The sequence below is a fragment of the Dendropsophus ebraccatus genome, chromosome 1 (assembly GCF_027789765.1).
Source record: "Dendropsophus ebraccatus isolate aDenEbr1 chromosome 1, aDenEbr1.pat, whole genome shotgun sequence".
In the NCBI taxonomy this organism is placed as follows: Eukaryota; Metazoa; Chordata; class Amphibia; order Anura; family Hylidae; genus Dendropsophus; species Dendropsophus ebraccatus.
In genome coordinates this window covers 174,342,364-174,369,524 of record NC_091454.1, presented here as the reverse complement: position 1 = coordinate 174,369,524, position 27,161 = coordinate 174,342,364, and the positions used below count along the sequence as shown (strand labels likewise).

Genomic DNA, 27,161 nt, shown 5'->3' with positions numbered 1-27,161 from the left:
AGTCAACATAATACAGTCTACACAATGACCTATATATGTACACACTGTATATAATGTCGTAACAGTGAAGTTTTTAGTAGATCACATAAACTGTAAAATTCATGTGTTGATAATTATAAGAAGTTCTTATTGTAAGTTCTTCTTTCCAGAACACCCCATTTTTAGTTTGTAAAGTTTTCATATGACCTAGGTAGCTGTTTATTAGATTATGGCAGCCATCCTTTCATGGCCTTCAATAATTTATTTTAGGATATTTTAACAAAAAAAAAAAAAAGTGTGGAGATGCATATCCCATTTCCAGCACACGACACAGAACCACATGTCAGCATATGCTGTCAACTTATAAATAAGTAACAACAATAAGTGATAAGATTGGAGGCTGCTGCAATAACTCAGGAATTGCAAATGGGCTTCATACATTTTAAATGAAATGACCTCAAATTGTCACTTTTCCATCCCATGAAATAAGTGACTTTATAGCAACACAACAAATTACCCAAAACTTTTTGCACAATCTGAAAAGTTCTCATAATTCTATTAAATATCCAATACGCTAATGCAAAACTCAAAGGTATAATTATACTGAAATGTATAATTTTAGAGAAAAACAAACTATAATCTCCATTTTATAATGTATTTATTGTATTTAAAAGTAATAGAATCCTGTTTGTGATAGCAATTGTTGTCCGTTGGGTTCTGTTATGGTCTCTTTTTATTACCTATTGGCCCACATTTCAAGCTATGCCCCTTACCACTAATCCACATCTCCTTTGCCTCTAGAGATGGCCATACACCTTTAATAACTGATGGACAAATTATTGTTTAGGCATCAGTTATCTCTCTTGTCCGGCCCTTCCCCATACACAACACAGGAATGTTTGGCACAGCCGAGGGATCCTTTGTTCTCTATGGGGAGAGATAAGCTGCAGGCAGAGAGCTCTGGAGGTGGCTTATCCCTCCCAGAAACAAAGGGTCAGGCAGTGACTTTCCAACACGTCCGACCCCTATGTCCATCGACATCATCAGTTGGTGGATGGTCAGGAGGTGGCTTATCCCTCCTAGAAAAAAAGGGTCAGGCAGCGATTTTCCAACACGTCAGACTCCTATCTTCATCGACATCATCAGTCGGTGGATGGTCAGGACAGCGCTGTACTCTTTATACTAATGGCTAAACCAGCCGCAAGCTCCAGGAACAGCTAAAAAAGAGGGTAGGGTGTATAGGGACATTTAGACATGCCCCTTGTCAACGACGAACAAAATGTGGCGTATGCCAGTTTATTGGTATAGTTTATTGGTATTTTGGTCTCTATGACTTGTTGAAAGTCTTTTCTAATTACAAGTATGCTATAAGTATATTTTTAGTTTAAAGGTAGTATCAGAGTGAAGTTTTTTGGGCCCACTAGAGAAAGTGATTCTGATGGGTGTTTCTCCATGTACAGAACACTTACATCTCACACTATACAATCACTCACTCAACCATACATGTACTCTAAGCACTCATGCACTTTTTGTTTGCTCACTCAATCACTCAGTCATCTAATATATATGTTTTTTTTTACAAACTAGAATATAGCCCCATTGATTTACACAGTTCAGTAAACAAGTGCCAGTTAGCATTTCCCTGCCAGTAAGAGGAAATGTGTTTGGCACAAAAGTAGAATATATGGATCCAAGGCAGCTTGCTCTTATATAACTGGAAAGGCATTAAGTAACTTTTTTTAAGGAAACTCAAAGTCTTTTAAGTAAAGAAGTTATCTTACAAATGGGATTGACTCCTTAACTAACAAGCAAGACTTTCTTTACTTTTTTAGCTACAGTGATCACATAACCATGTGCTTATTGGGAGAACGTCCTCTGTAGTGACAGCTTGTATGTTATCGCAAAATAGTGTTTTGAAAACATCCTACAGTTGAAAGCATCTATGGTAGATGGAAAAACAGATGGCTCCCTGGACTCAGAAGAGATTATCTCTTTATAAGATCTATTTACAAGTCTCACTAAGTTAAAGCTCAGGCAAAACAAAATTCACTCCAAACCTCATCTGCTCTAATCAGCCGCTAAGTTTTGCCAGATCCAACTACACTAAGTAACTTTATCAATACCAAAAAGTCCAAACAGTGATATCCTACTGTATCTCACAAGGCAGCTTGGTAATGGTTTCTTTAACAGGGTCAGATACTGAAGATCTTTGGGGGAGATTTATTAAACTGGTGTAAAGTAGAATTGTCTTAGTTCCCCCTAGCAACCAATCAGATTCCACCTTTCATTCCTCAAAGATTCTTTCAAAAATGAAATTCAGAATCTGGTTGCTAGGGGCAACTAAGACAATTCTACTTTACACCAGTTTGATAAAGCTCCCCTTTTGTGTTTATATAACTTACAGTGGATCAGTCACTATACTAAAGGACAACCAGTTGGTGTCTTCATTTTTTCTTTACTTCCTGGTTTCGGTTTTCCCATGATGCACTTTGTCTCCTGTGATGTCTAACTGACTCTGGAGAACTGTTAGCTGGTTTACAGCTTGCTTAGCCAATCAGAGCTGAGCAACCTGAGTCATCTGACAAAGGGAGGCTGGCCTAACAAGGCTTAGACCCGCCTCCCTCTTAATGATGTCATTATCACAAAGTGACTGCCATAGAAAATCCTGGGGTCAACAGTCCCATTAGGTAATAATGAGTTTATTTCACTTCCTGGTGGGGGGGGGGGTTAATGGGGGGAAAAGATAGGGAAAGGGGGCAGATAGGTGATTGAAGCATATTACAAAGTTATATAACTTTGTAATGTGTTTCAATTACTGGGAAAAAGCTTTTCACTGGAGTTGTCCTTAAGCTTTTCCTGAAGCAAACTACAACTACAGGTCCTTATTCCTGTTAGCTTAAACAGCACTTAAACTTCTTGTGCTGTTAGGAGCGATTGTACGCATTAGGGGAGTATTTGCCTACCTTTCTTCTGTCCTCCTCTCTTCTCTCAGCGTGAATATTAGCAGCAAGGAACAGGTATTTGTATTCATCTCAGAGTACGGATATATAGAAAAGAGCATACAGGTTTGCTCACACAGGCTGTAGATAGGGAGGAAAACACACAAAATGCAAGTTTTCAAGGTCTAATCGCTTGGGATGTGCACAGTTCTTGATTATGACGGTCTTAAATTCTGTATACAAAGTCTTGAGTGTGCTTTGCATTAATATAATTTTAAACTCATCTTTTCTAGAATCAAATATCAGAAGAGCTGTGAACCGAGGATATGTTTGCTCCCTGTTGCAGTTTTACCAAGACTGGCACAGCAGTGACTCCGCCAACCACTACATGTCTATTCGTAGGGGCTTTCTGAGATGTATTAAACATATCACCAATGTTCGTTCTGGAAGGGAAGCATTTCATCAGGCCAATGGGATGGAAATAATCTACACTACAGCACAGGTAAATTGACATTGTGAAGCAACACTGGGTGTATACTGTGTGTAATCTTTAAGGTGAAATCATTTTGCTACATGTGAACGTAGCCTAAACCTTTGCTAGGAAGAGGCCTCTCTGATGTTGTACAGCTACCTTGTGTCATGTTGCTGTACCCAGTCTTAAAGCGAATGTGCCACTTCCCTTATTTTTGGTCAAATCTCTTTTTATTAGAAAACTGACAATATCTACATATAAGGACATGAAAACAAGCCATTTTCCAATTTTATTAGTTTTTGATAATTGGGTAACATAAACAGATGTCTTGTACCAATATAAATACAGATGGCAACCAGATGAGACAAAAAACAAACTGATAAGTACGCTACTTTACTTGCCATTGAACATGTCTGTCAAACATGGTGTAAATACAAGACCAAGAAATAATGAGGAAAAAAGAGGGGAGGGGGGAGTTTTTCATGACTAGGTTGACAGCGGCACAAAGATCCCAGTGGTGCTGTCCATTTTTCAAATCGCAATCCAGATAACATCATACGATTTCTTGATTTGCAAATACGGCCACTTGGTGCACTGAAGGCAGGCCTGCCGCCCCCCAGTGTACCAACATCCCTTCCCCTCCCCCTCAGTGACATCCCTCCTTCAGAATCAAGTCTATCCATGTCACAGAGGGGAGAGGATATTGGTGTGCTTTGGGCGCTGGGCCCACCTGCAGTGCACTAAGCAGCCCTAGTTGCATATTAAGAAATTGGCGCAGATGGCAGGAATTGGACATCAATTTGAAAAATGGACGGCGACACCAAAATCTATGCACAGGCATCAACCAGGTCATTAAAAAAAAAAATTATGTGGGGAAGTGGTATATGAAACTATCTTCCCCAACCTCATCTTTGTAGCTAAGTTTGAATGTTCCGCACCCAGCTTTTTCAGTTTCAATTTACATACAAAAATTATGACCATTTGGTACAATTAGTTAATCAGACATTTGACTATAATCCTAAAACATCCTTTAGGGTGGGTTCACCCATAGCGGAATCCACTGCGATTCCCGTACTGTCAGCCCACTGATTGACTGAGCGGGATGCTAGGAAACCAGAAGCCCCAGAAGCAGGCCAGAGCGCGGACCAGTAAAGTATTTATCAGGCCGTGGCGGGTTAAGGGGGATAGTGTTTACATACTTGCAGCAGGATGAAAATTCCACTGCGAGTATGTAAACCTATTGAAACTGACAGTGCCGGGAGTTACAGTGGACTATGTGTGAACCCACCCTATGACTATTCAAGTGTACCTAGAGGAACTAACTGACACTGTTTTGAAAACAAAGGGTGGTCACACTAAATATTCTTTTGATTTGCACTTTGCCTCTGTTCATAAAAAAAAAATATAAAAACTATTAGCACTCCTGTTTCTGAAAGCATCGCAAATGTGTTGGAACAATGGCCCAGAGACAAAAATGAGACATGTGACATATAGCACCCAATCAAAATCTACTACCGTATCAGAGACAACAATTTATTTGATTAATAAATCTGTGGCAAAGTGCACAATCTGGCAGAGGATTGAAATGACAGATATCATTGCTGGATGTAATAGTGATAATTATCTTTGTTATTGCTGATACATTTAAAGTTTATTTTCTTTTATATTTCTTTTACCCATAGGAATGTCTGCAATGCAAAAGTTTGGACCCCTTAGTCAGTGCTGCAGTCCAGGTTTTGAGAAAGTGCTGTCCAAAATTTACTCTTCCACTGTCTTGTATATCCAGCTCCTATACATTTCTTGTTCCTGGAAAAGATAAATCAAAGGGCACAAAAATCTTCTCCCAAGAAGGTTAGTAGAGAACCATCTAATGTTCAGTTATTATTATAAAGAAATAAATTGTCCCCCAATCCTTTAAATATTCAATTTGCAAATGTATATAGGTAACATGGATGTGTTATTTTATTTCAGTCAAGGTTAGATTATCTCAGGTATTAGACTAGACAATTTGGAGATTTGTTCGCTCAGACCTCTTGGTTTTTGGGAGGTAGACTATATCCTTTTAAAGAGAAACTAATAACGTGGATATGTATATATCCGTGGTGCCAGTTTCCAGTTACCTACAAACTGGCATCCCGTAGGGATCTTAGGTTGGCTCTGTGATTCCGCATCTTCTAAAAGCAATCTTTATTTTACGCTGACAGTGTCACAGAGGCGGGTCTGGGACACTGCCTGCACCCCCCCCACTCTCCGACCACTTCTCTGTCTCCAGGACGCTCTTTCCTCCTCCTAGAATAATTGACAGACGGAGAAGGCGAGAGCAGTCTGGAGACATAGCACGAAACATCACTTTAAGAGCACACTGGGTGGTGGCAGGTAGTAAATAATGAGCATGTTTATTGTTTGGACAGTCGTAATCAATCAGTGCCATTATACTACATGGTGTGTGGCTCATTTGCCATTGGCTTCAATAGAGAGCATTATTATTTTGAAAATACAGCTGCATCTTTAACCTCAAAATTACAGACTTATTTTACTCTGTATTTTACCCTTTGTTTTACGGTGTGTGAACATAGGCTAATGGTAAAAAGAATATACTGAATGTTTAAAGTAGGTTACATAACTATCTGACAATCATATTTCAATTAATATTGAAAAGAGTTTTCAAATCATTTAGCATTTCCAAAATGTTTTCATAAATGTCACAAAAATCGTGAAAATTCTTCAGTACCACTGTATCAATTGCAAATGAATAGAAGCCACCAATTAATGCAGAAATCTACTGAAATGGACCTTTAGAGCAATGACATTTTAACTAAGTTTATATAACTATAAAGAAGCAGCACATAAAAGCACATCTGCCCATTCACGGAGTACAATTGCATGGAGGAGTGACTCAAAGAAAACTAATTAGAAGCAAAGTCAAAGACACTTATTTTTAGATCTTCATCTAAATTCTAAAAATTATCAAAGGAAATAAATAAATAAATAAATAACTATTCATATCTTCACTGTCTAATTACACGGGCAATAAAAGGATTAAAGATGAGATGACCAATGTCCACTTGTCCACAGCATGCTACATGTAGTGACCCTCCTGCTCTCAAAGTTAAATTACTTTAACTAGTAATAGCCCTGCACAGAAATCTGGAGATATTTTTACTATTTCCTACTTGTAAGATATTTGGTGAGCTTCCCTACAGAAACAGCTTTAGGTCCTGCCACAACATAGAGAATAAAAACCTTATGTACATCAAGAAAGTCACACACTTCCTAGCTTACACGTGCTTAATAGAGATGAGAGAACCTCAAACACTCTTGGATTTTTCTGACCCTGAGCATGCGGAATTCGATTACCGGTGGCTGCAGAAGTTGGGTGCAGCCCTCTGAAGTCTTGGAAAACATGGCTATGGCCTATGGCTGTATCCATATTTTCCAGGCAGCCTTAGGGCTGCATCCATCCAACACTAATTAAATGCCGCATGATTGGGTTCGAGTGTGTTCGAGATTCACTGATCTCTAGCGCTTACCCCTGTATTATCTTGTTGAGTATAGTGGACACCTTTTTTAGATTATGGCCTGGATTTAGTATTGAAAAAACAAAAGAGTTCAGGCACAATTTGTACCAATTCACTCTTTAAACTGCTAATTCTGTTCAGCAGCTGTTTGGGCAAAGAGACACACATTACCTTTTATATGTCTGTCTGTATTTTCATAACATAGAAACATGTTTTTTCTGGTGGTGGTCTCTCTTCTTTCCTTCTCTCTGCTTGGTTGACACAGGTCAGCTCCCTGTCAGGCAGGGATATGGATGGGAGGGGGAGCCAGGAGGCTTTACAGTATTCTGCAATTCAGAGGCTGGGGAACACTTCTTTACCACTTCACACTGCAGAATAAAAAGCATTTTCTCCATTCTAGAAGCATAAACAGATATATAAAGGGCTATGGGGGAGATTTATCAAAGGGTGTAAAATTTAGACTGATGCAAACTACCCACAGCAACCAATCACAGCTCAGCTTCCAGCTCTGGTGAAAGAAAAGAGGAGCTGTGATTGGTTGCTGTGGGCAGTTTGCACCAGTCTAAATTTTAAACCCTTTGATAAATCTCCCCCTATGTGTCTCCTTGACCTAACAGCTATCTAACAGTGTCAGCAGTTCTGAACCTGAATTGCAGCTGACACAGTCATAGTAATGCTATGGCAGGCATAATATTATTGCATTGTATTTATTACAGTTATTCTAAATTTCTGCTTAGTTTCTTCTCTGCAGCCTGCATGGGACTAAGCTAGCAGGCAGCTTCTAGGACGGATTCAACCCTGAGGAGACACATCAGCCTGTACTATATGTGAGAACATGCAGACTGCAAAAGGGAAACAAAACCTATGGAAAAATTATTTCTTTTTTTTTTCTATAATAAGTACAACAATCCAATACTATAGTCTTTCACTAGGTATTATTTCTAACAGTTTATTCTGTTCTGTCTCATAGATGAATCTGAGGACGATGATGAAGATATTACTACAAACCTCACAAGTGATGAAAACAAGGAAGAAGTTTGTATTTTAACATCTAGACACACGTATTTGAATCCTATGTAGTTAAACTGTGATCAAGTGAAGAGTATGGAATTTTACCATATCGCTATGTTCACACAACGTTTTTTCATCTCCGTTTAAAATAACGTCCGTTATTTTGAGTCTAAAATAGCGGACGTTATTTAGCAGCCTGACCTCCCCTTAGTGCAATGATGGGTGTTTGCACATTATTCTAGTTTGGGGTTAATAATTGGGCTTTGGATGCGGCTTAATTGAAAAGTCCATTGAATTCAATAGTAAAAACAGAGACAGAACGGTGACAAAAGGAAAACTGTGTGTGAACTACAAATTAAAAACATCTGTTTGCAAAAGATGTCCGAAAATAATGATCATGTTCATTATTTTGACGCCCGCGGAAAAATTGTCCGTTATTCAATACACTGTGTGCATTGGACGTCCGTCTTCCCATTGACTTCAATGCATTGCATTTGCAGTCAGTTAAATCTCGGCAAAAACGGACGTTATTTTAAATATGAAAATTGGCCGCCTTTTTAATATTTTTGATGTGTGAACATAGCTTATAACATGCTATATGTAATTAGGGTGCTGCCATCTTTCATTGATTGTATGTTACATTGAAAGAAAACATTATTTTTACAGTTGTAAAGCCCCTTTTACAGAGGCCAGTTATCAGCAATGAGCGTTGCTAGAAACACTCCTTCGACACTTGTATAAAAGTGTCAGCGATCAGCCAAGGACAGGGAAAATGCCCTCATCGGCTGATTGCATCTTTTGTGCGGGCAGTAAAATTTATCGCTCTCGACCACACGTCTCTCAGTGTAAACAGGGGATGTGCAGACGATAGCAATACATTTAAATACATTTAAATACAGTAATAGTTACTTGTGCCGATCAGCTAGTGTCCTTGCACAGCCTCATATCAGGATGTAAGAGGACCCTTACTATCTCAATGAATACAGTTTTTTACCTTGTATGTTTAATCTAGTAAAGTTTAATATATTTAAAGTATTTTTCTAAAATGTAATTTATATAGAGATACATTCAAACACATACAGGGTCATTACAGCACAAAGTAAAATTCTGATAAAATTGTGGCAAAAATATTGCCATTTTATAATTTAGCCGCTTATACAGCACCACTTCTCTAGAAGAATGATAATTTAAACAGATGTTTTATATATATTTGGTTTCTATCTCAGTATGCCCCTTGCAACTAACTCCTGTACAGTAGGAGGGCGACATTAATCCACATAGTTTTTCCTAGGATGATGATTTGGAGACAGACGTGAAGAAATTGAAATACCCATCTCAACCTGACCGACCGGTTGAGGAGTTTGAGCAGTACAAAGCATTCTGTTCAGAACTTTCAGAACTTCAGGTCTTCAAGGTAAGATACATACAGTAAGTTGTGCCTATAAGTGCAATGTAAATATACAACGTTCCATGGCTATGGGTTTACGATGCAAACAAAAGCACGTATTTACTGTAGCTGATTTACTGTGGTTTGTAAATCTGAAAAAAAAAAAAAAGCATCAATGCATCAATCCAGTTAAGCCTATGGCCCTACAGTATTATTTTATTGAATAAATCAATAAATAAATTAGAATAAATCCCTGGATCAATAAACCTCTATCCATAAACTACACACCGCAATACTATACAGACCCCTTCAGAAATCTTTTAGTCAGTTCACCACGACCACTTCTTCTGGCTGAGAGTTCCATCATTTTTAAAGAATCTCTTTCTTTGCAGGTGTAGAAGCTTTTATTCCTTTGTATGTAGAGGATGTCCCCTTGTTACATACAGTTCTGTGTATTAATTGATCATGGAATAGGTGTTTGTACTGCCTCCTGATATATTTATACATAGTTTTTAGGTCATCTATAATAACTATGTTGCTTCTTCTTGCTTCTCCCACAGCACTATGTCTTTCAACCTATCCAGATCCATTTGTTACAGTTCACTCTCCTTTATTGCAGTAAAGTGAAACTGACAGTACGTATATGCATATACAAGTTATGCATATATGAGTTATTAAGTAAGCAGTCTGTAAGTACCATTATATTGATCCTCTGTTCCACCATATATATATATTTTTTTAAATTAAAAAATACTCTTATAATTTGGGGACAATGTCACAGTGTCTGGTACCAACAGTCTGCTTGCTTACTAAGTAACAAGTAACAGTCATCACTTATATATGCGCTACCAATTACCCCTTTAAAGAAGAAGTCTGGCCGAAACAAAAAATTGAGTGCTGAGGGGGGGGGGGGAACATAATAAAGAAACTATACTTACCCATCCTCGTGCCTCTGCAGCTCTGGATCCCTGCTCACGGACCCTTGCTTGCCTACTGCAGCTCCTGCTCCTACAATGTCATAAACGCTCACTTAGCCTGTCACTGATGAGTCATGACAAAACCGGTAACTGGGAGAAACTGGAGCCCAGCGGTGGTTATTGAGATGGTGATGCTGTGCTGCAGGGCATGAGTAAGTATAGTTTCTGTATTATGCTCCTGCAAGTCAGTTTCACATGTGTTAATACAGTTGCCATTTTCTATTCATAATAAAATATGATTTCCAGCTCGCATGCTTACGTGCATCCCAATCAGGCAGACTCTATGAGAAGAGCACTCCCCCCCCCCCCCGCATTAAGATATATTGCAGAATGTCATGCATTCATTTTCATTATATTCTAATTACTACCAACTTTATCCACTTGTTTAATGATAGTTATGCTTTATGAGATCCTCATTGACATTTGATACCAATCATATTATTACATATGTACTGATATAGGATTTTCCTTATTTCGACTACTACTACTATTTTATTTAGTTTCACCTCTTTATGCAGTGCCTCATTATAAATCTGCATGGCTATGATCTATAGCATTATATCTTTAATTTAAAAGATGTTTTTCTTAGTAGATTATTCTTGTGGCATTGAATAATGTCCCTGTACAAATCATCTGTTATTGCCATCCTTACCTTCCACAACACTTATCGTGAAATATTCCTACTCTGCTTCAGACTAGTGGAACAAATCTAAATTATCAGGCAGGGCACGCTACTCCATCCTTCCAGATCAAACAAAACTTCTAGAGATATGGTTTCTATCAGCATGTATTTTGTAAGGCTAAAGTGTATTGTTTTGCTTCGATTTTTGATTGCCTCATATATTAATCTGATTGTGATGAATATTTTACGTGCTCATCTTTGCTGTTTTGATTGATGAAATAAAGGATGATCCTCTTGTCAGCGGTTCGCTGATCTATGTTTTTGTCTATTGATTGGCCTGTCTTTCTGGTTCATTAATTATACCATACCTATTAACCAATCTATTTATCTCCAGCCTCTTTATCTGTAGAACATACACAAGAGTCCCCTTTGAGACATGTCTTGATCATTTGCTTGCTCTACGGGTAGAATTTCTTGCATAAACAAACTTTTCCGACTGTTTTTTTTTTTGTTCCAGAGCAATGCAATACGCATCAGGGTTCAAGCAATAGCATGCCTCTTATAAGATGTTTTATGTGTTTGTCTGTATGTGATTCTTTAGTGTTTCTTTTAAATCTTTTAAAATGATAACTGTAACATAAAAAGTCTGGACTTAGTAATATACTTTTAATAGCTGGTCATTAAACAAAAATTTCCAACAATTTCATCTTATTGAATTATTAAAGGCCAATACATCTGATGTGGAGGAAGTCCCGAATGCCACAGAGAATATCTCCAGTGTTTACACACAAAACATTCCATCCACTCAGAGATGTATGGATGATTGCTATACACCAGTGGACCGACTCATTCCCGGAGATACCTTCCTACCTAAGACACACAAAGAACAAATGGTATTGAAGACGATTTGCAGCAGACAACCACTCATGGATGATGCATCAATCAACAAACAAGAGCAAATAAACACGGAAAATAATCTCAAAAATCCATCATGTTTGTGTTCTTCGAATACAGTTTGTGGTGAACCCAGTTCCTTCTCAACTACATGTATAGAGACCATCAAAGTCAAACACAGTGATGTCGCTGATGAATCTGAAAACCACAAGGTTGTGAAACAGCTTTTGGAACAGCACAAAGGAAATATACCCTTCCATGACCCTAACGTTTACATGTCTATAGCTGGGAATACTAAATCTGTTCCTGATTATAAAGTATTGGCATTTCCAGACTTTTGGGGCCACTGCTCACCCCCATTCTCCCAAAAACTTGCAGAAAAGAAGTATGGATCACAGAGGTGATTCTTTTCAATTTATTTTTATACCCAGTAATTTTCATTTCCTTATCTCTATGCCGCCTGCCCACAAATGACCTAGAATTAAACAAATGCCATGGTTGAGACATGGCCTTTAGCTATAGCTCAGATCCCTTTGTGGCTTTAAAAGCTTTGCTAGCAGAATTTTAAGCCTTTATACGTATGAAGAGTTTACCCTTGGTTTATGAAACATCTTTTGTCTCGGGCTTTCTAGTTGGATTTCTCTTTGAGCTAGATTCACACATTCACAAATATAAGACCTTTATATTTTTACTATCTCCTTTGTATTTGGTTTGGAAACTAAATCACTATATGGGTCAATGTGACCTATTATTGTGCTGCTTACTTCTCTATTTAAGCATAAGTTGTTTTATTGCTGTAAAGTACAAGGTAATTTTCCAAATTGTCTCTATATTTGAGATTCCCTTATATACGGTCATTTGTTAAATCAAGAACATTGGGAAATCCTTCAGAAAGCCTGTATTTTAGCAAAGGCGATTATAAGAGTTCAATGTAGGGGAATGGCTTATGCACATGGCCGTGTTATGGCTCCATGAATAAGCCAAATATTTAGAGCCAAGCACGGGAAAGGATCCAATCCTGGAAGATTAGGAAAAGCCTCCTGGAGTCCAATGCCATCCTTGGCACTAAATATATGGGTCATGCATGGATCCATAATATATACAGGTGCATAAGTCATAGGGTTGAAGCATAGAGGCAAAAATCTTGCAACTGTTTATACAGAAGTGATTTACATTTTTGCAAAGCAACATAGAAATTACTAGGTAATGAATAAACTGCTCAGTATTAGAGAAATTATGTTTCTACCAAGAACATATTATTTCTTCATAATCTTCTGTAACAATCCTTATTTTTTCTCTCTACTAACATAAAATGGGACATATTGTGGAACAATCATGTTCTAGGCTTAGTTATAAAATATCCCAATTTGCAGAAGTCTTAAAAGGCAACTCTAATAAATCCCAAGATTCATATAAGGATTATTATACATTATATTTACAATTTTCCCTAATGTAAACTTACACATACTGTTCGTTATCTTTTCAAATGATTTCCAAGACTGTTGTATGTTTTATTGGCATAATGTTTTATTCTCCATTCCAGTTATCTGAAAGCTGTGTATATGTATTAATGAATGACAGGGTAGCCCGGCTTTCTGAGACCGCGGCAATCAGGTGTGGAACTGAATAGAAAATGTTTAGAGAAACAATACACAGTTCCTATCAAAACTAATTTGTGTGGGTCCTTCAGAACATTGTAGCTGTTATCCACTGTGGCTAACAAATGAGGTTCCTTAATGACTGATTTTAATAGAAGGGTACTGCATTGGCACATGGCAGCTGTCCGATCAACTCCCTGGCAGCTCTATTATTCTGACAGGTACTCTTTAAATGCCATTAGTGTTTGACTGGTGGAGATCCAACCACTATGTCCCCCATAGATTCAGCGAATGGGGATTGACCGTTTTAGTATCTTTTTAATAAATAATAACTGAGAGGCTGCTTATAGATGAGCTGCCTCCTCTTCTTGAATACATAATATAAGAACCCTAATTCTTGGGACCTTTATGGCCAACAATTACTTAAAGGAGAACACAGGCCAGGACCCATTTTTTTCTACACGATCAGGAAAGGATTAAGAGAAAAACATAACACCCACTTACCTCCCTGCATTCTGATTTTTTGGTCCCTCGTGTTTAGACAATTTATGGTCTTAAGATGGGACTTGGGACGTGACAGGGTAGGCTGGCTCAGCCATTCAGTGGCTGTATCAGTGTCCCATAACTGCTGCTAAATGACTGAGCAGGCCTGCTACGTTATGTCCAAAGTACTGTCTCAGACAAAGAGTGGGCCAGGGATCAGGGAATGGAGAGGTGGTATGCATGCGACAGTGCTGGAGCTGGGGAGGTGAGTAGATTTTTTTTTCAATCACCTCCTTTTCCGGGCATTTTGAGTTCCAGAGTTCTTTTTTAAGGCATAGCCTAACAATATACTGTAAAGCCTTTTTTACGTGAAGCTAGTGGTATAGAAAGATAAAATCAATCTCATTTAGCTAGTGGGTTGGGCAACACAATCCCAGATAATGCCTTTTCGGACCTTTCCTCTGACATGTAAACTAGCACCTGAACTGATATGTAACCTTGTTCTCAATGAGAATACGATAGGGACTGTAAATGGCCTTCATTAATACTAGAATATTTTAGAAATTTTTGATTGTTTTACCATCTAGCTATTACCATGCCGTCAGGCAGATCACTTTCTACATGTCCACCATTCCAGTAATACAAATGTAAGGTGGCTAGTAAATGGCAAATTCCAAAAAAGTGCCAATGATTATTACTCGTATGTAAAATAACATAGTCCTCAGACCAGGGTGTTCCCATGCTGCCTGACACTTTAGCAGCTGCTGTTGGAATTGAATAGAATACAAAAAAGCAATTTTATATTTTGAACAATCCTTTTTTCTGTTTCAATTGTGCATCACAGCTTCTCCTTAGAATTTGTCTCTCTCTATCACATCAAACTCCCCGCAACATCTGTACATGCAGTGTCTGCATATCGACGGAGAGTGGTTCACTGCTCTCTTCTTTACACTTTAATTCATCATATTTGGTTTAGCAGAGGCTGTAATGAAAAGTGCATTATGTTGTCACAAAGCAGGATACCTAAGCTGTTAAACCTGCTTGAGAACAACATAAATCCAAGATGGTTATCCTAAGAAAGCGTCAATCCATATCTTACCTAAATGTCTGTAAAATTTATATTAACTGCATATTCTGTCCTAAAATGCTATCAGAAAAAAAAATAGAAAAACAAAACAATGTAAATGTTACTAGAGGAGCTTAAAAACAAGGATTTTTCTCATTTACTTTGATTAAATTTTTTAATGTTATGCCGCTGTATAAGGCACAGTGCTTTGTATTCTCATGAGCACACACAAAATTTATGAATTCTCTTTGCATTCACATTGACAATTACTGTTGTCATAATTGCAGCAAAGAACATGATAATACTTAAAAAATAATTTAGTACTTTTTGTAATGAAGTTTTCACTTTTCATCGGCATATTATTATAGAGAGCATTAGAGCTGTTGGTATGATATTATTTTCTATAGATATGATAGTGTATAGTTTTGTAAGATGTGAATAGAAGCTGTGATGCAGTATTTGATCTTAGTACTTATATCTGATTAATTTACAATTTAATTAACATGAGTAATTATTGTTCAACACTCTTTGCTATCCTTATATTCAGAGCAAGCTCATAGGGTGGTATTACATGGGTATGCGACTGCCTGACGCGAGCTCTGATCAAATAAATTGATGCGTTTTTAAGGAGCTTTTTACACATTTTTACTATAGTGAAGGAAGGATCGCACAATTACTTCAACATTTCTGTGATCCTTTATTTAATCATTCATCGTCCCACATCCGAATTACACAGTGAGAAGCGCAGCTGACAATAATGACAATTACCACCCTATTTAAAGGGGTATCCAGTGAAAATCTTTTTCTTTCAAACCAACTTGTTTCAGAAAGTTATATAGATTTGTAATTTACTTCTATTTAAAAATTTCAAGTCTTTTATATTGTTTTCTTTTCAGTCTGACACAGTGCTCTCTGCTGCTACCTCTGTCCGAGACAGGAACTGTCCAGAGCAGTAGCAAATTCCCATAGAAAACCTTTCCTGCTCTGGACAGTTCCTGTCTCGGCCAAAGATGTCAGCAGAGAGCACTGTGTCACACTGAAAAGAAAACATTTCCTGCAGGACATACAGCAGCTGATAAGTATGAGAAGACTTGAGATTTTTAAATAGAAGTAAATTGCAAATCTATATAACTTTCTGAAACCAGTTGATTTGAAAGAAAAAGATTTTAACTCAATAACCCCTTTAATAGGACCCTTGTGCCCTTAAACGAGTCACCACTCTATCCACTTCATAGAGCCATGCATTTTGTTTTAATCAAAAAGGTGAAAGTATTAGTGACCCCCCCCCCTCCCTCCAGCCACCTACCCATCCTGACAAAGTTGGCAACAACAGACATTACCTAACTAGTGGTGTTTGGTATTGTCTCCTAAGTCTCTCCCCATGTCAACTAGGGCTCCTGGCATCAACACTCTGATACATTGATTTGGGATTAGTGTTCAGCGGACCTGTCAAGCTTTTCAGGTTCGGCAACGTTCTCCAAGCCTGAACGCTCTCAATTTGCATTCGATTCTTTGTGGCTGCAGAAGTTGGATCTCATCCAATGGAGTCCTGGAAAACATGGATATGCCTGAATACATGTTTTTCTGGCAGCCCTGGGGCTACATCTAATGCAGCCACGGGGAATCAAATGCAGAGTGTTTGGGTTCATAGAACGTTGCTGAACCCGAACAGCTTGATAGGTCCGCTCTACACTATTTGTGACCGATGTTAATACAATTTAACCTGTAGAGTTAACACATTTTTACTAGCACATTTTTTTTATGTTGCAAATAATGTAAGACCCTTGTTGGCCCTGCCTGGTGCGGTCATTTCTGGGGATTGTCCTTCTTCTAATATGTCCAGAGACAAGTAATAATGTCCAGCCAGGTAGTTTACATAGCTCCTTTCAATTTATAATAACAATCAATCCATTAGGGGAAATACTGCTTCGTCCCCCTTAAGTTTGTAAGTCTATAGTTAAAAAAAAAAATTCTCTGGTAAGTACTCTATATGCTTTTATTCCTTTTAACCCAATTCACCATTATTATATGTGCCTTGTATGTGTAATAAATATGTAACAAACTAAAGACGTGTAAAAATCTGTGCACATATTCTTCATATTGTGTTTATAGGGATAATATCTTTGAAGACATTCAGAGGTTTTTAAGGCCAAGGGAGCTCCTTAATCGGGTTGTGTTTGACTTGGATAACCCAAGGTAATGTAATGTGTGACTTTTGCTTTATAGTTTGCTTATACTTGTTAGATAATGTTTAGAAATAGTACAAAACAAAACAAAAAAAAAAGTAGACTACTATCTACCTATTAAATTAGTTCCATTTATTCCTATTGTGGTGCTCATTAAGATTGTTCTTGTTTTTCAGTGTTGCAGAAGGTTCCGAAAGGATCAGTTGCCTTAAGTTTTTTTCCAAGTTTGAATCTGGAAATCTTAGAAAAGTAATGCAAGTGCGTGAGTAAGTAGACAAACTGTGGGCGAATGTGATGACGCATGGTAAACTAGGAATTAGCTGCTTAATTAGTCTGGTTAGGATTGAGAAACTTAGACTGGGTTCACACTACGCTTTTGCAATCCGACTTTGCAATCTGTTTTTGCAAAAAAACGGATGCATTTGTGTGCATCTGTTTTAATCAGTTTTTCGATCGACTGCCATTATAAAAAAGAGATCGAAACGCATCAGTTTTCTTTTACGTGCACAAAAATAAGGTCAGCCACATTTTTGTGTACCTTAAAAAAAACTGATGCGCTTGGATAATAAAAGTCAATGGAAAAATGGATCAAAAACGGATGCATACAAGTGCATCAGTTTTTCCATCCATTTTTTGCATAAACAGATGAAAAAAATGTATTTTAAAAACATAGTGTGAACCCAGTCTTAAGAGGGTATTCTCATAAACATTATCCTCTTTCTCTCTCTCGCACTCTCTCTATATATAAATATATATATACGTAGAAATTCCCACAGCACTCCAAATTAGCAAAACAAACGTGATTTATTGCATAGTGAAACAGCACAAAAAGTCAAAGCGACATTTCAACGACCTCCGTCGTCTTTTTTAAGCGTGACTATACCTCAAACAACAGATCCTCTTATACAGGTGTGTAAATTAGTGCTAAACAGTGATGACAAGCAAACAAAAAAAGTTAAAAAGATCAATACAAGTGAATACATAAGTACACTGTTATGTGTACAAGTGCTCAAGTCTAGTGAGAGCAGCTTGAGCCGGGCGGCAAAGCATCATCAAATTCCATGATTAAGTTCATATCAGTCTTATATTCACACAGTTCCTTCTAGCGGCTCCGGCTCACCACCAGTGGAGAAAGAACGTAAACCTCGGCAGTTGTGCGCATGTCAGCGCTCTGTGCATAATAGGTTACACCCATCATGTCTAAATCCCTGACGGGAATGTTGGTTGTAGTAGTAGTGGTGGATCTTGGTACTTCAGACAGCCTGATGCAGGAAAGCGGCATCACCCCGGACCATCATATCAGCCGGTACCGCCGCTACTGCAACAATGGCTGATTATTCCCGTGCCGACCACATACGCATAGTGTGAACAGTCACCTGATTTATATACAAGACAATCATACCGGTACTTGGGACGAATGTAGGAGTATAGCATCTCCCCGTATATATAGAGAGAGGGTGGGAAAGGTTACCTAGTCATGGGGGTCCTCTCAGGCTAGTACTAAGCTTCCAGACATTGTTGAGCTTAATGGTATATGTGTAAGTTCCATCTTAAGAACTGTCTCCTATCTCCAATATTTCTTGGCTTTTTCTTATCTTTCATAAATAAGAACCACCACCTCAGCATTAAAGGAGAAGTCCGGCGAAATTTTTTATTAAAGTATTGTATGACCCCCAAAAGTTATACAAATCACCAATATACACTTATTACTGGAAATGCACGTAAAGTGCTTTTTTCCCTGCACTTACTACTGCATCAAGGCTTCACTTCCTGGATAAAATGGTGATGTCACAACCTGACTCCCAGAGCTGTGTGGGTGGTGCCTGCTGGAGAGGATGATGGCAGAGGGATGCTCAGTGTCCCTCCAGTGCCCTGTGTCCCACAGTGTCCCCCTGCCATCATCCTTTCCAGCAGCCACAGCCCGCACAGCTCTGGGAGTCGGGTTGTCACATCACCACTTTATCAAGGAAGTGAAGCCTTGATACAGTAGTAAGTGCATGGGAAAAAATCACTTTATGGGCATTTCCCGTAATAAGTGTATATTGGTGATTTGTATAACTTTTGGGGGGCAATACAATACTTTAATAAAAGTTTTTGCTGTACTTCTTATTTAATCCCTCACCATTAAACACTGACCCCCTCATTAAGCAGGATAAGTATTGGGGAGCCATGTTCTGGAGATAGTCTGAGTGCCAGAAGTTATCTGATATTTATGGCATACTATGTAGAGTATATGCCATACATGTCTGTGATGGAAGTTCTCCTTTAAACAACTGACATGGTATATAAAGGATATGAATCAATAGAAAATTTAAATATAATATTTAACTATATGAATGCAGATATTATCTGTCCTCTAGATTGAAACGTGGGTTTAAGATGTCATTCATTCAGTATTAACAATGGATGGAATAACAGTTTAGAAGTAATACATGGGATATCTGCATGTTTTGAATGGTTCTTTACAATGTTGTCATGGAGACTTTTTCTAATCTCCAAGTGCCTTTTATTCCACTAAATCACAGTTATGCTGCTACATTTTCATTATAATCTCATAGTGGAATAGCCGCAGCCTTTAGACTCTCGTACATGTCACAGTTTTATTGTACACTAAATTGAATTTCTTAATTAATTCTTGTTGGCCTCCCAGATGACATTCACATTTTATATACATACAAGGTCTATATGGAAAGTATCCTGCCATGTAATATGAAAAATAGAGACATTTATTAAAGAAGATACAAGAAACATTGTATATAGGACAATGACACCTCAGTCCTCTTCAGAGTAGGAAGCTGGAGATCTCACACTGTTCTGCCAGCATCTCTTTTGTTGTTCTAAACACTCTAAACACAAATGTTTAATCTCTATCAGCTGCCTCATTGTATTTCCTGGATGTCATCAACCTTTTGAAATAAATTCCCTTTAAAATGTGATTTTAGTTCTGGGAAAAGATAGAAGTCACCAGGGCAAGGCCTCGAATCTAGGTGTTTCTTGGCCCTCTTAAAAGCACCTATGCCACATATTTATTTGGGCTGCACTCATTGCATCATCCGTGAAACCCTCTCAATCATCAATCAGTCGGTTCTGTAGAGAAATGTTGACGCTTAATGCAAAATTTGATGCAGATTCATTGCTGTACTTGGTCGGTCATGTTAAATGTGATGGACACACAATTCAACATCGTGTACAACAACCCCCACTCACTAGAAAGCCTTCATTGTTCACACATGCATGTTCCACTCCACTTACAGTACCTTGGCTGCCAGGGGACATCTATGTTTCTGAAACCATCCAGACAGTAAAATATATATATATATATATATATATATATATATATATATATATATATAATTTTTTTTTTTTTTTTTTTTTTACAGCTAGTAAATCTATCTCTGACCTATTTCAATGTAGGAAAGTATCAAATGCTTTACGTTTTGGTATCAAGCCCCAGTGGTGAAGTGTCTGGACCACCACCTATCTAGGAGAACCAGACACGGCTGTCCATCAAATCCACTTTCATTTTCATTATTTTGCAACCACTTAGTATAATGTATAGGCAGGGGCGTAACTAGAAATGGCTGGGCCCCACAGCAAACTTTTGATTGGGGCCCCCCCCTCCTCGACCAACCACTATGCCATCAACACACCCAGCTCTACACAGGTTCTATACACCATATAAATTACACTGCAGTTATATTAAGTGACTCACAGGGGACGCCTTCTCTCAGAGTTGTTTCCTTTTAATTTTCTTCTCCATCTGTCCTGGGCCATTATAAGAACTCCGAGCCACGAATCCACAGAATCTGCCAGACAGACAAATTAGGCTCTGTGTAGACAGCTTATAGATTGCCCCTTGTTCAGTCCTCCATATAGATGGCCCCATGTGCATCTACTATAGTAGAGATCCCCCTCTGTGTAATCCATTTATAGTAGATGACACCCTCTGTGCATCACCTATATCAGAGGTAGGGAATCTCTGCTCTCCAGCTTCTGCAAAACTACAACTCCCATCATGTATGGACAGTCAAAAATAAAGCTGTAGTTTTGCAATAGCTGGAGAGCCAAGGTTCCCTATCCCTGCCCTACAGTATATGGTCCCCTTTGTGTAGTCCTCTTAGATGACCCCTCTGTGTCAACCCCCCCAGTGTAGTTCCCCTTATAGATGCCCCCTAGTCCCCTTCATAAATGGCCCCTCTGTGTAGTTCCCCTTTTAGATGGCCCACATTCCCCATAAAAGTAGCCCCCAGTGTTGTCCATCCCCGTCCCGCATATAGGTAGCCCCCAGTGTTGTCCATCCCCGTCCCGCATATAGGTAGCCCCCAGTGTTGTCCATCCCCCATATAGGTAGCCCCCAGTGTTGTGCATTCCCATCCCCCATATAGCCCCCAGTATTGTGCATCCCCCCCATATAGCCCCCAGTATTGTGCATCCCCCATATAGCCCCCAGTATTGTGCATCCCCCCATATAGCCCCCAGTATTGTGCATCCCCCATATAGCCCCCAGTATTGTGCATCCCCCATGTAGCCCCCAGTGTTGTCCATCCTTAGCCCCCAGTGTTGTCTATCCTTAGCCCCCAGTATTGTGCATCCCCTTCCCCACATAGCCCCCAGTATTGTGCATCCCCTTCCCCACATAGCCCCCAGTATTGTGCATCCCCTCCCCCACATAGCCCCCAGTATTGTGCATCCCCTTCCCCACATAGCCCCCAGTATTGTGCATCCCCTTCCCCACATAGCCCGCAGTGTTGTGCATCCCCTTCCCCACATAGCCCGCAGTGTTGTGCATCCCCTTCCCCACATAGCCCCCAGTGTTGTGCATCCCCTTCCCCACATAGCCCCCAGTATTGTGCATCCCCTTCCCCACATAGCCCCCAGTATTGTGCATCCCCTTCCCCACATAGCCCCCAGTATTGTGCATCCCCTTCCCCACATAGCCCGCAGTGTTGCTCCTCTGATTAAAAAAACAAACACATAACTCACCTAACCCCACGCTCCCCCGTCGGTCGCCGGTCTCCTCTTCTCTCTGCCTCCGCCCGATGAGCAGCCCTCTGGTGAAGTCCCGGCAGCGTCATCGCGGAGCACTCAGTGTGCGCCGCGGCGGCTGGGACTTCCGGTTTGTGTTCTTAGTACCGGAAGTCCCAGCCGCGGCGGCGCACACTGAGCGCTCAGCGATGACGCTGCCAGGACTTCACCAAAGAGCTGCTCATTGGGTGGGACACTCTTGTGATCGCAAGCAGAATGCTTGCTTGCGGTCACAAGAATGATTGACAGGGCGGGAAGCCTATGGCTTCTCGCGCTGTCAGTCAGAACACTGAACACCCGGGAGGCCCGCTCGGCTGCCGGGTGTTGCAAGCGGTCATCTTCGGGGGGCCAAGGCCACGGGCCCCCTGATGTTAGGGGCCCCGTAGCAGCCGCTACGGCTGCTACGGCGGTAGTTCTGCCCCTGTGTATAGGATTTGTTTGGTTATGGTAGGATTCCAGTCTGAAAAACTGCAAGAAGTGATATCCTGCTCTTGCTTAGCAAGTAGAAATAAAGAAGAAGGCCAGTCTCTATGATTAGAGCTCATATGCCTAGCCTTCACATGGGTAACCTAATCCTGCTTCCAGATAGTGCAAACCATTGCTGGACCCCTGTGGGTGGGTTCAGACTACGGAATTCGCACAGATAAATTCCGCGGAATTCCGTCGCCTGTACGTGCTCACGGCCGTGCACCTTTCCTCCGGCTCCATAGACACCGTTCTATGGGCCGGCTGATTTCGCTATTGTCAGGTCAATTCTTTCAGAGGAATCTGGAATCAGCTGGAAGGGCGCACGGCCGTGAGCACGTACAGGGATGGAATTCTGCAGAATTTATCCGCGCAAATTCCCTAGTCTGAACCCACCCTTAAAGTGTACCTGTCACAATGGCTCAATAGGGGCCAAGCACATTATGGTCTTATGATGTGTCCGTATCCATGGAGACAAAAACTTCCAGATTAACAGCGGATCTCGCCTCTGATCCAGCATTGGGCCAACGTGACAGGTTCACTTTTTATTCACCACCCCCTGCTTACACATGAACCAGATTTTTAAACAGCCTTAAAAGTCGGACATACTCGTAGACTGTCCAGTCTAGGTTTATACTAGACCTATTATAGTTTTCACCATAAAGATTGTTTACACAGAAGAAAAATGGATTAGGAGTGTAACACAGATAATTATTAGGAATGAAATAAAAGACTTTCCAGTGTTACAGAGTTATTTCATCTTGTGAACACTTGTATGTTTCAGGCCTATCAATTGAAGGAAGCTGTCAAAGCACAGCATAGAACCGCTCCAATGAAATTAGAAAAAAAAATTAAAGGTCATGGAGTTGATATCAGAACCTGCTCAGAGAGAAAGCTTTACACCAAGGATATATAAGCAGTTACTTAAAACTTTAATATAAACAAATGAAACAGTAAATAAAGACAAAATGGCAGAGAGATGTAGGGCGTCGTTCTGATTGTCAGTGTGAATATCAATGTCCTGAGACTCTATGGGGGAGATTTATCAAACATGACATAAAGTGATACTGGCTTAGTTGCCCCTAGCAACCAATCAGATTCCACCTTTCATTTTCCAAAGAGTCTGTGATGAATAATAAGTGGAATCCGATTGGTTGCTAGGGGCAACTGAGCCAGTATCACTTTATGACATGTTTGATAAATCTCCCCCTATGACTCCAGCTGTCAGGGTCACACAGTTCTTTATATTACATCAGATATTTAGATTTATTTCAATTGTATATAAAATAAAAAAAAAAATGTCTAAATGCAATGTTAATAGAAAAATGTATAGGTGAGCATGAAATCTGGTGTGGATGTTTGGCTAGAATATGTAAATGAAAAGAAAAAAGTCGAGTTAATAATTTATATAAATAATAGTTGAATTCTTTTTCTCTAACAGGTTTGAATATGATCTGATCATGAATGCGGATGTTAACACTGACCAGCATCACCAGTGGTTCTACTTTGAAGTTAGTGCAATGAGAGCTAATGTGCCTTACCGCTTCAATGTCATTAACTGTGAAAAGGTGAACAGCCAATTTAATTATGGTAAGCACCTATGGGAGTATAAGGTTACCTATACAGGTCCCTCATATAAAGTCATATCTTGCAGGTTTATAGGGCAATTGAAAAGATTAATGTTTTGCTGTCATATGTGCTCTAAGTGGCACACAGCAGGCCATCATAGCTATAAGTGCTACACAGCAGGACAAAATAATGTAAAATGTTTCCTTCTATACCGAGCATTCATCAGACATTGGGAGAAGAACCTTGACACTAGGACACCTCATGGAGCTTAAACATATGTCATTGTTTTTGGGATAAACTGTTCATATGCTATCATTTCTGCCACATGCATTAAATACCCAGAAATACCAGCTTCTGTCCCAAGTTGCTAAACTACATGCAATTATCAGCAGTTTCCCTGTAGAGAAAAGATGTGCAATACAAAGCTATTCATAGCACAAAATAATAGACTGCATAAGGCTCATTTGTATTCCCGATGACAAAAGTTATTTTTAATCACAGGTACTCTTTAATAATCATAAAAAGTGACATAAATAAAGCGTAAATAAAAACATACAAATAAAGAAATTGTAGAAATAATAAAAACTCAGGCGATGAGATTCAGTCTACCAATAGGCTAAAAAGTAACTTTTTTAAGAGTAAGGCCACGTTCACACAATGTATCTTCTGTATTAATCCCGTCCGTTGTTGCCGATTTGCAACAACAGTTCGGATTAATACAAAAGATACATTGCATAGAAGTCAAAGGAATCATATCCGTAGTGTATACAAATAGTATACACTCTGGCTGAGATCCCAACCGGCCGCATGTAAAACTGACATGTCAGTTTTGTGCGGCTGCTATTCATTGGATAAACTCCACATGGCCATGTCACATAATGGCTGGTGTCATACTAAGTGTGAACGTGGCCTAAGGGTGTGTGCACACTGAGGAACATAGGCGGAGGTCCTAAGCGGGATCCCTGCTGAGGGCTCCGCTCGTTATTCCGCCTGCCTCATTGTCTTAATGTTATGTATAGGGCGCCTTCGCACTCTGCTGAAAGAACTGACATGTCCATTTATTCAGCGGAGAGCCGTGGAGAGTGAAGGCACCTTATACTTAACATAGAGACACTGAGGCAAGCAGAATTCTGAGCAAAGTCCATGGCAGGGATTCCGCTCAGAATTTTCTCCTATTTTCCTCAGTGTGCACCCACACTAAGGGTCTGCTGGCATGACATACATGAAGAGAATCTGAAACTCGTGTAGATTTTGAAGCAGATTTACATGTGGATTTTAGCTCAAATTTACATATCTCAATAATTTTAAATCATGTGAAAATCACTGAAAAGAGACATCACTTTTTTCTGTTCTTAAAAAATCCACAAGTTTTTCCAAAACTGACAGTATATAGCTATAAAGGGGATGTACATTGTCCATTGGTCACAATCAAATATATATACTGTGCAGTATTTGCTTTGGAGTGGCCTACTTTATAGAAAAACACAGTTTTCTGTATTTTCCTATATACAGTAGTGAAGGTATATTGACCTTTACCAGCTGAAAGGTCAGTCCTTTGACTTTCTTTTTGTCAAATCTGTTTTTATTAAAAGTTTTTAATATACAAATTTATGCGAATAACAAAGCATAACAATTAGAGATGAACGAAGTATACTTCATTTAGCTTCAAACAAAGCTAAACGTTCGTTTTTTGAATCCCGCAATCTGTCCGCTCTGCTTAGAGGGAGGAGACAGCCCGAGGACAGAGACTAGTATAAATGTTTTCCATCCGCTCCTTGGGCTGTCTCCAACCTCTTCACGGAGCGGCCCGATTATGGGAGTCAAAAACTAATCACTCATCTCTTATAACAACCAAAGAGTCCTTTGACTTTTTTGAGGTGAATGGAGCCCTATGATTATGTTGGATGCATGTGCCAAACATATGTAAACACGTAAACCAATGTGCACAGAGACTTAAGGCCCTATTCCACGGAACGATTATCGTTCGTTTTCGGACGATATCGATAGCTACGGACGATAATCGTTCCGTGGAATAGAGTGCAACGATCAGCCGACATCATTCATGTCGGCTGATCGTTGCAGTCGCTTGTTTTTCAACATGTTGAAAAACAAGCGACTGATATAGCAGCGATCTGCTGCCGTCGCTCCGTTGAATAGGAGCGTCGGCAGCAGACGCTGCTATATCCTATGGGCTGCCCGGACGATCAGCGATCCCCCGGGCAGCCCCCCTGCAGCTCCCCGCCGCCCCTCCCGCACTCACCCGCTCGCTGCAGCCACGTTGAATAGCGGCGGCAGCAAGCGGCGAACGAGGAGCAAACGAGCGCTAATAGCGCTCGTTTGCTCCTCTAAAATGATCCGTGGAATAGGGCCATTAAGGCCCTATTCCACGGAACGATTATCGTTCGTTTTCGGACGATATCGACCGCTACGGACGATAATCGTTCCGTGGAATAGAGTGCAACGATCAGCCGACATCAATCATGTCGGCTGATCGTTGCAGTCGCTTGTTTTTCAACATGTTGAAAAACAAGCGACTGATATAGCAGCGATCTGCTGCCGTCGCTCCGTTGAATAGGAGCGTCGGCAGCAGATGCTGCTATATCCTATGGGCTGCCCGGACGATCAGCGATCCCCCGGGCAGCCCCCCCGCAGCTCCCCGCCGCCCCTCCCGCACTCACCCGCTCGCTGCAGCCACGTTGAATAGCGGCGGCAGCAAGCGGCGAACGAGGAGCAAACGAGCGCTAATAGCGCTCGTTTGCTCCTCTAAAATGATCCGTGGAATAGGGCCATTAAGGCCCTATTCCACGGAATGATTATCGTTCGTTTTCGGACGATATCGACCGCTACGGACGATAATCGTTCCGTGGAATAGAGTGCAACGATCAGCCGACATCGTTCATGTCGGCTGATCGTTGCAGTCGCTTGTTTTTCAACATGTTGAAAAACAAGCGACTGATATAGCAGCGATCT

At 39.9% G+C, this 27,161-nt stretch overlaps 1 protein-coding gene across 7 annotated transcripts in view; it reads left to right on the top strand.

The window, feature by feature from the left end:
- The window catches only part of AGBL1 (AGBL carboxypeptidase 1), a 449,865-nt gene that overhangs the window by 103,194 nt on the left and 319,510 nt on the right, over positions 1-27,161 (top strand). For 5 of the 7 annotated variants that reach the window (XM_069956680.1, XM_069956679.1, XM_069956678.1 and 2 more), the window contains 8 exons: positions 3,212-3,420; positions 5,073-5,241; positions 7,879-7,943; positions 9,211-9,333; positions 11,631-12,199; positions 17,059-17,142; positions 17,309-17,398; positions 24,064-24,212. In XM_069956680.1, coding sequence (XP_069812781.1) covers positions 3,212-3,420; positions 5,073-5,241; positions 7,879-7,943; positions 9,211-9,333; positions 11,631-12,199; positions 17,059-17,142; positions 17,309-17,398; positions 24,064-24,212 — 1,458 coding nt within the window. Of the gene's footprint in view, positions 1-2,060; positions 2,151-2,611; positions 2,667-3,211; positions 3,421-5,072; positions 5,242-7,878; positions 7,944-9,210; positions 9,334-11,630; positions 12,200-17,058; positions 17,143-17,308; positions 17,399-24,063; positions 24,213-27,161 lie in introns of those variants that run through there. The other 2 variants (XM_069956684.1, XM_069956683.1) reach the window with 2 other exon arrangements.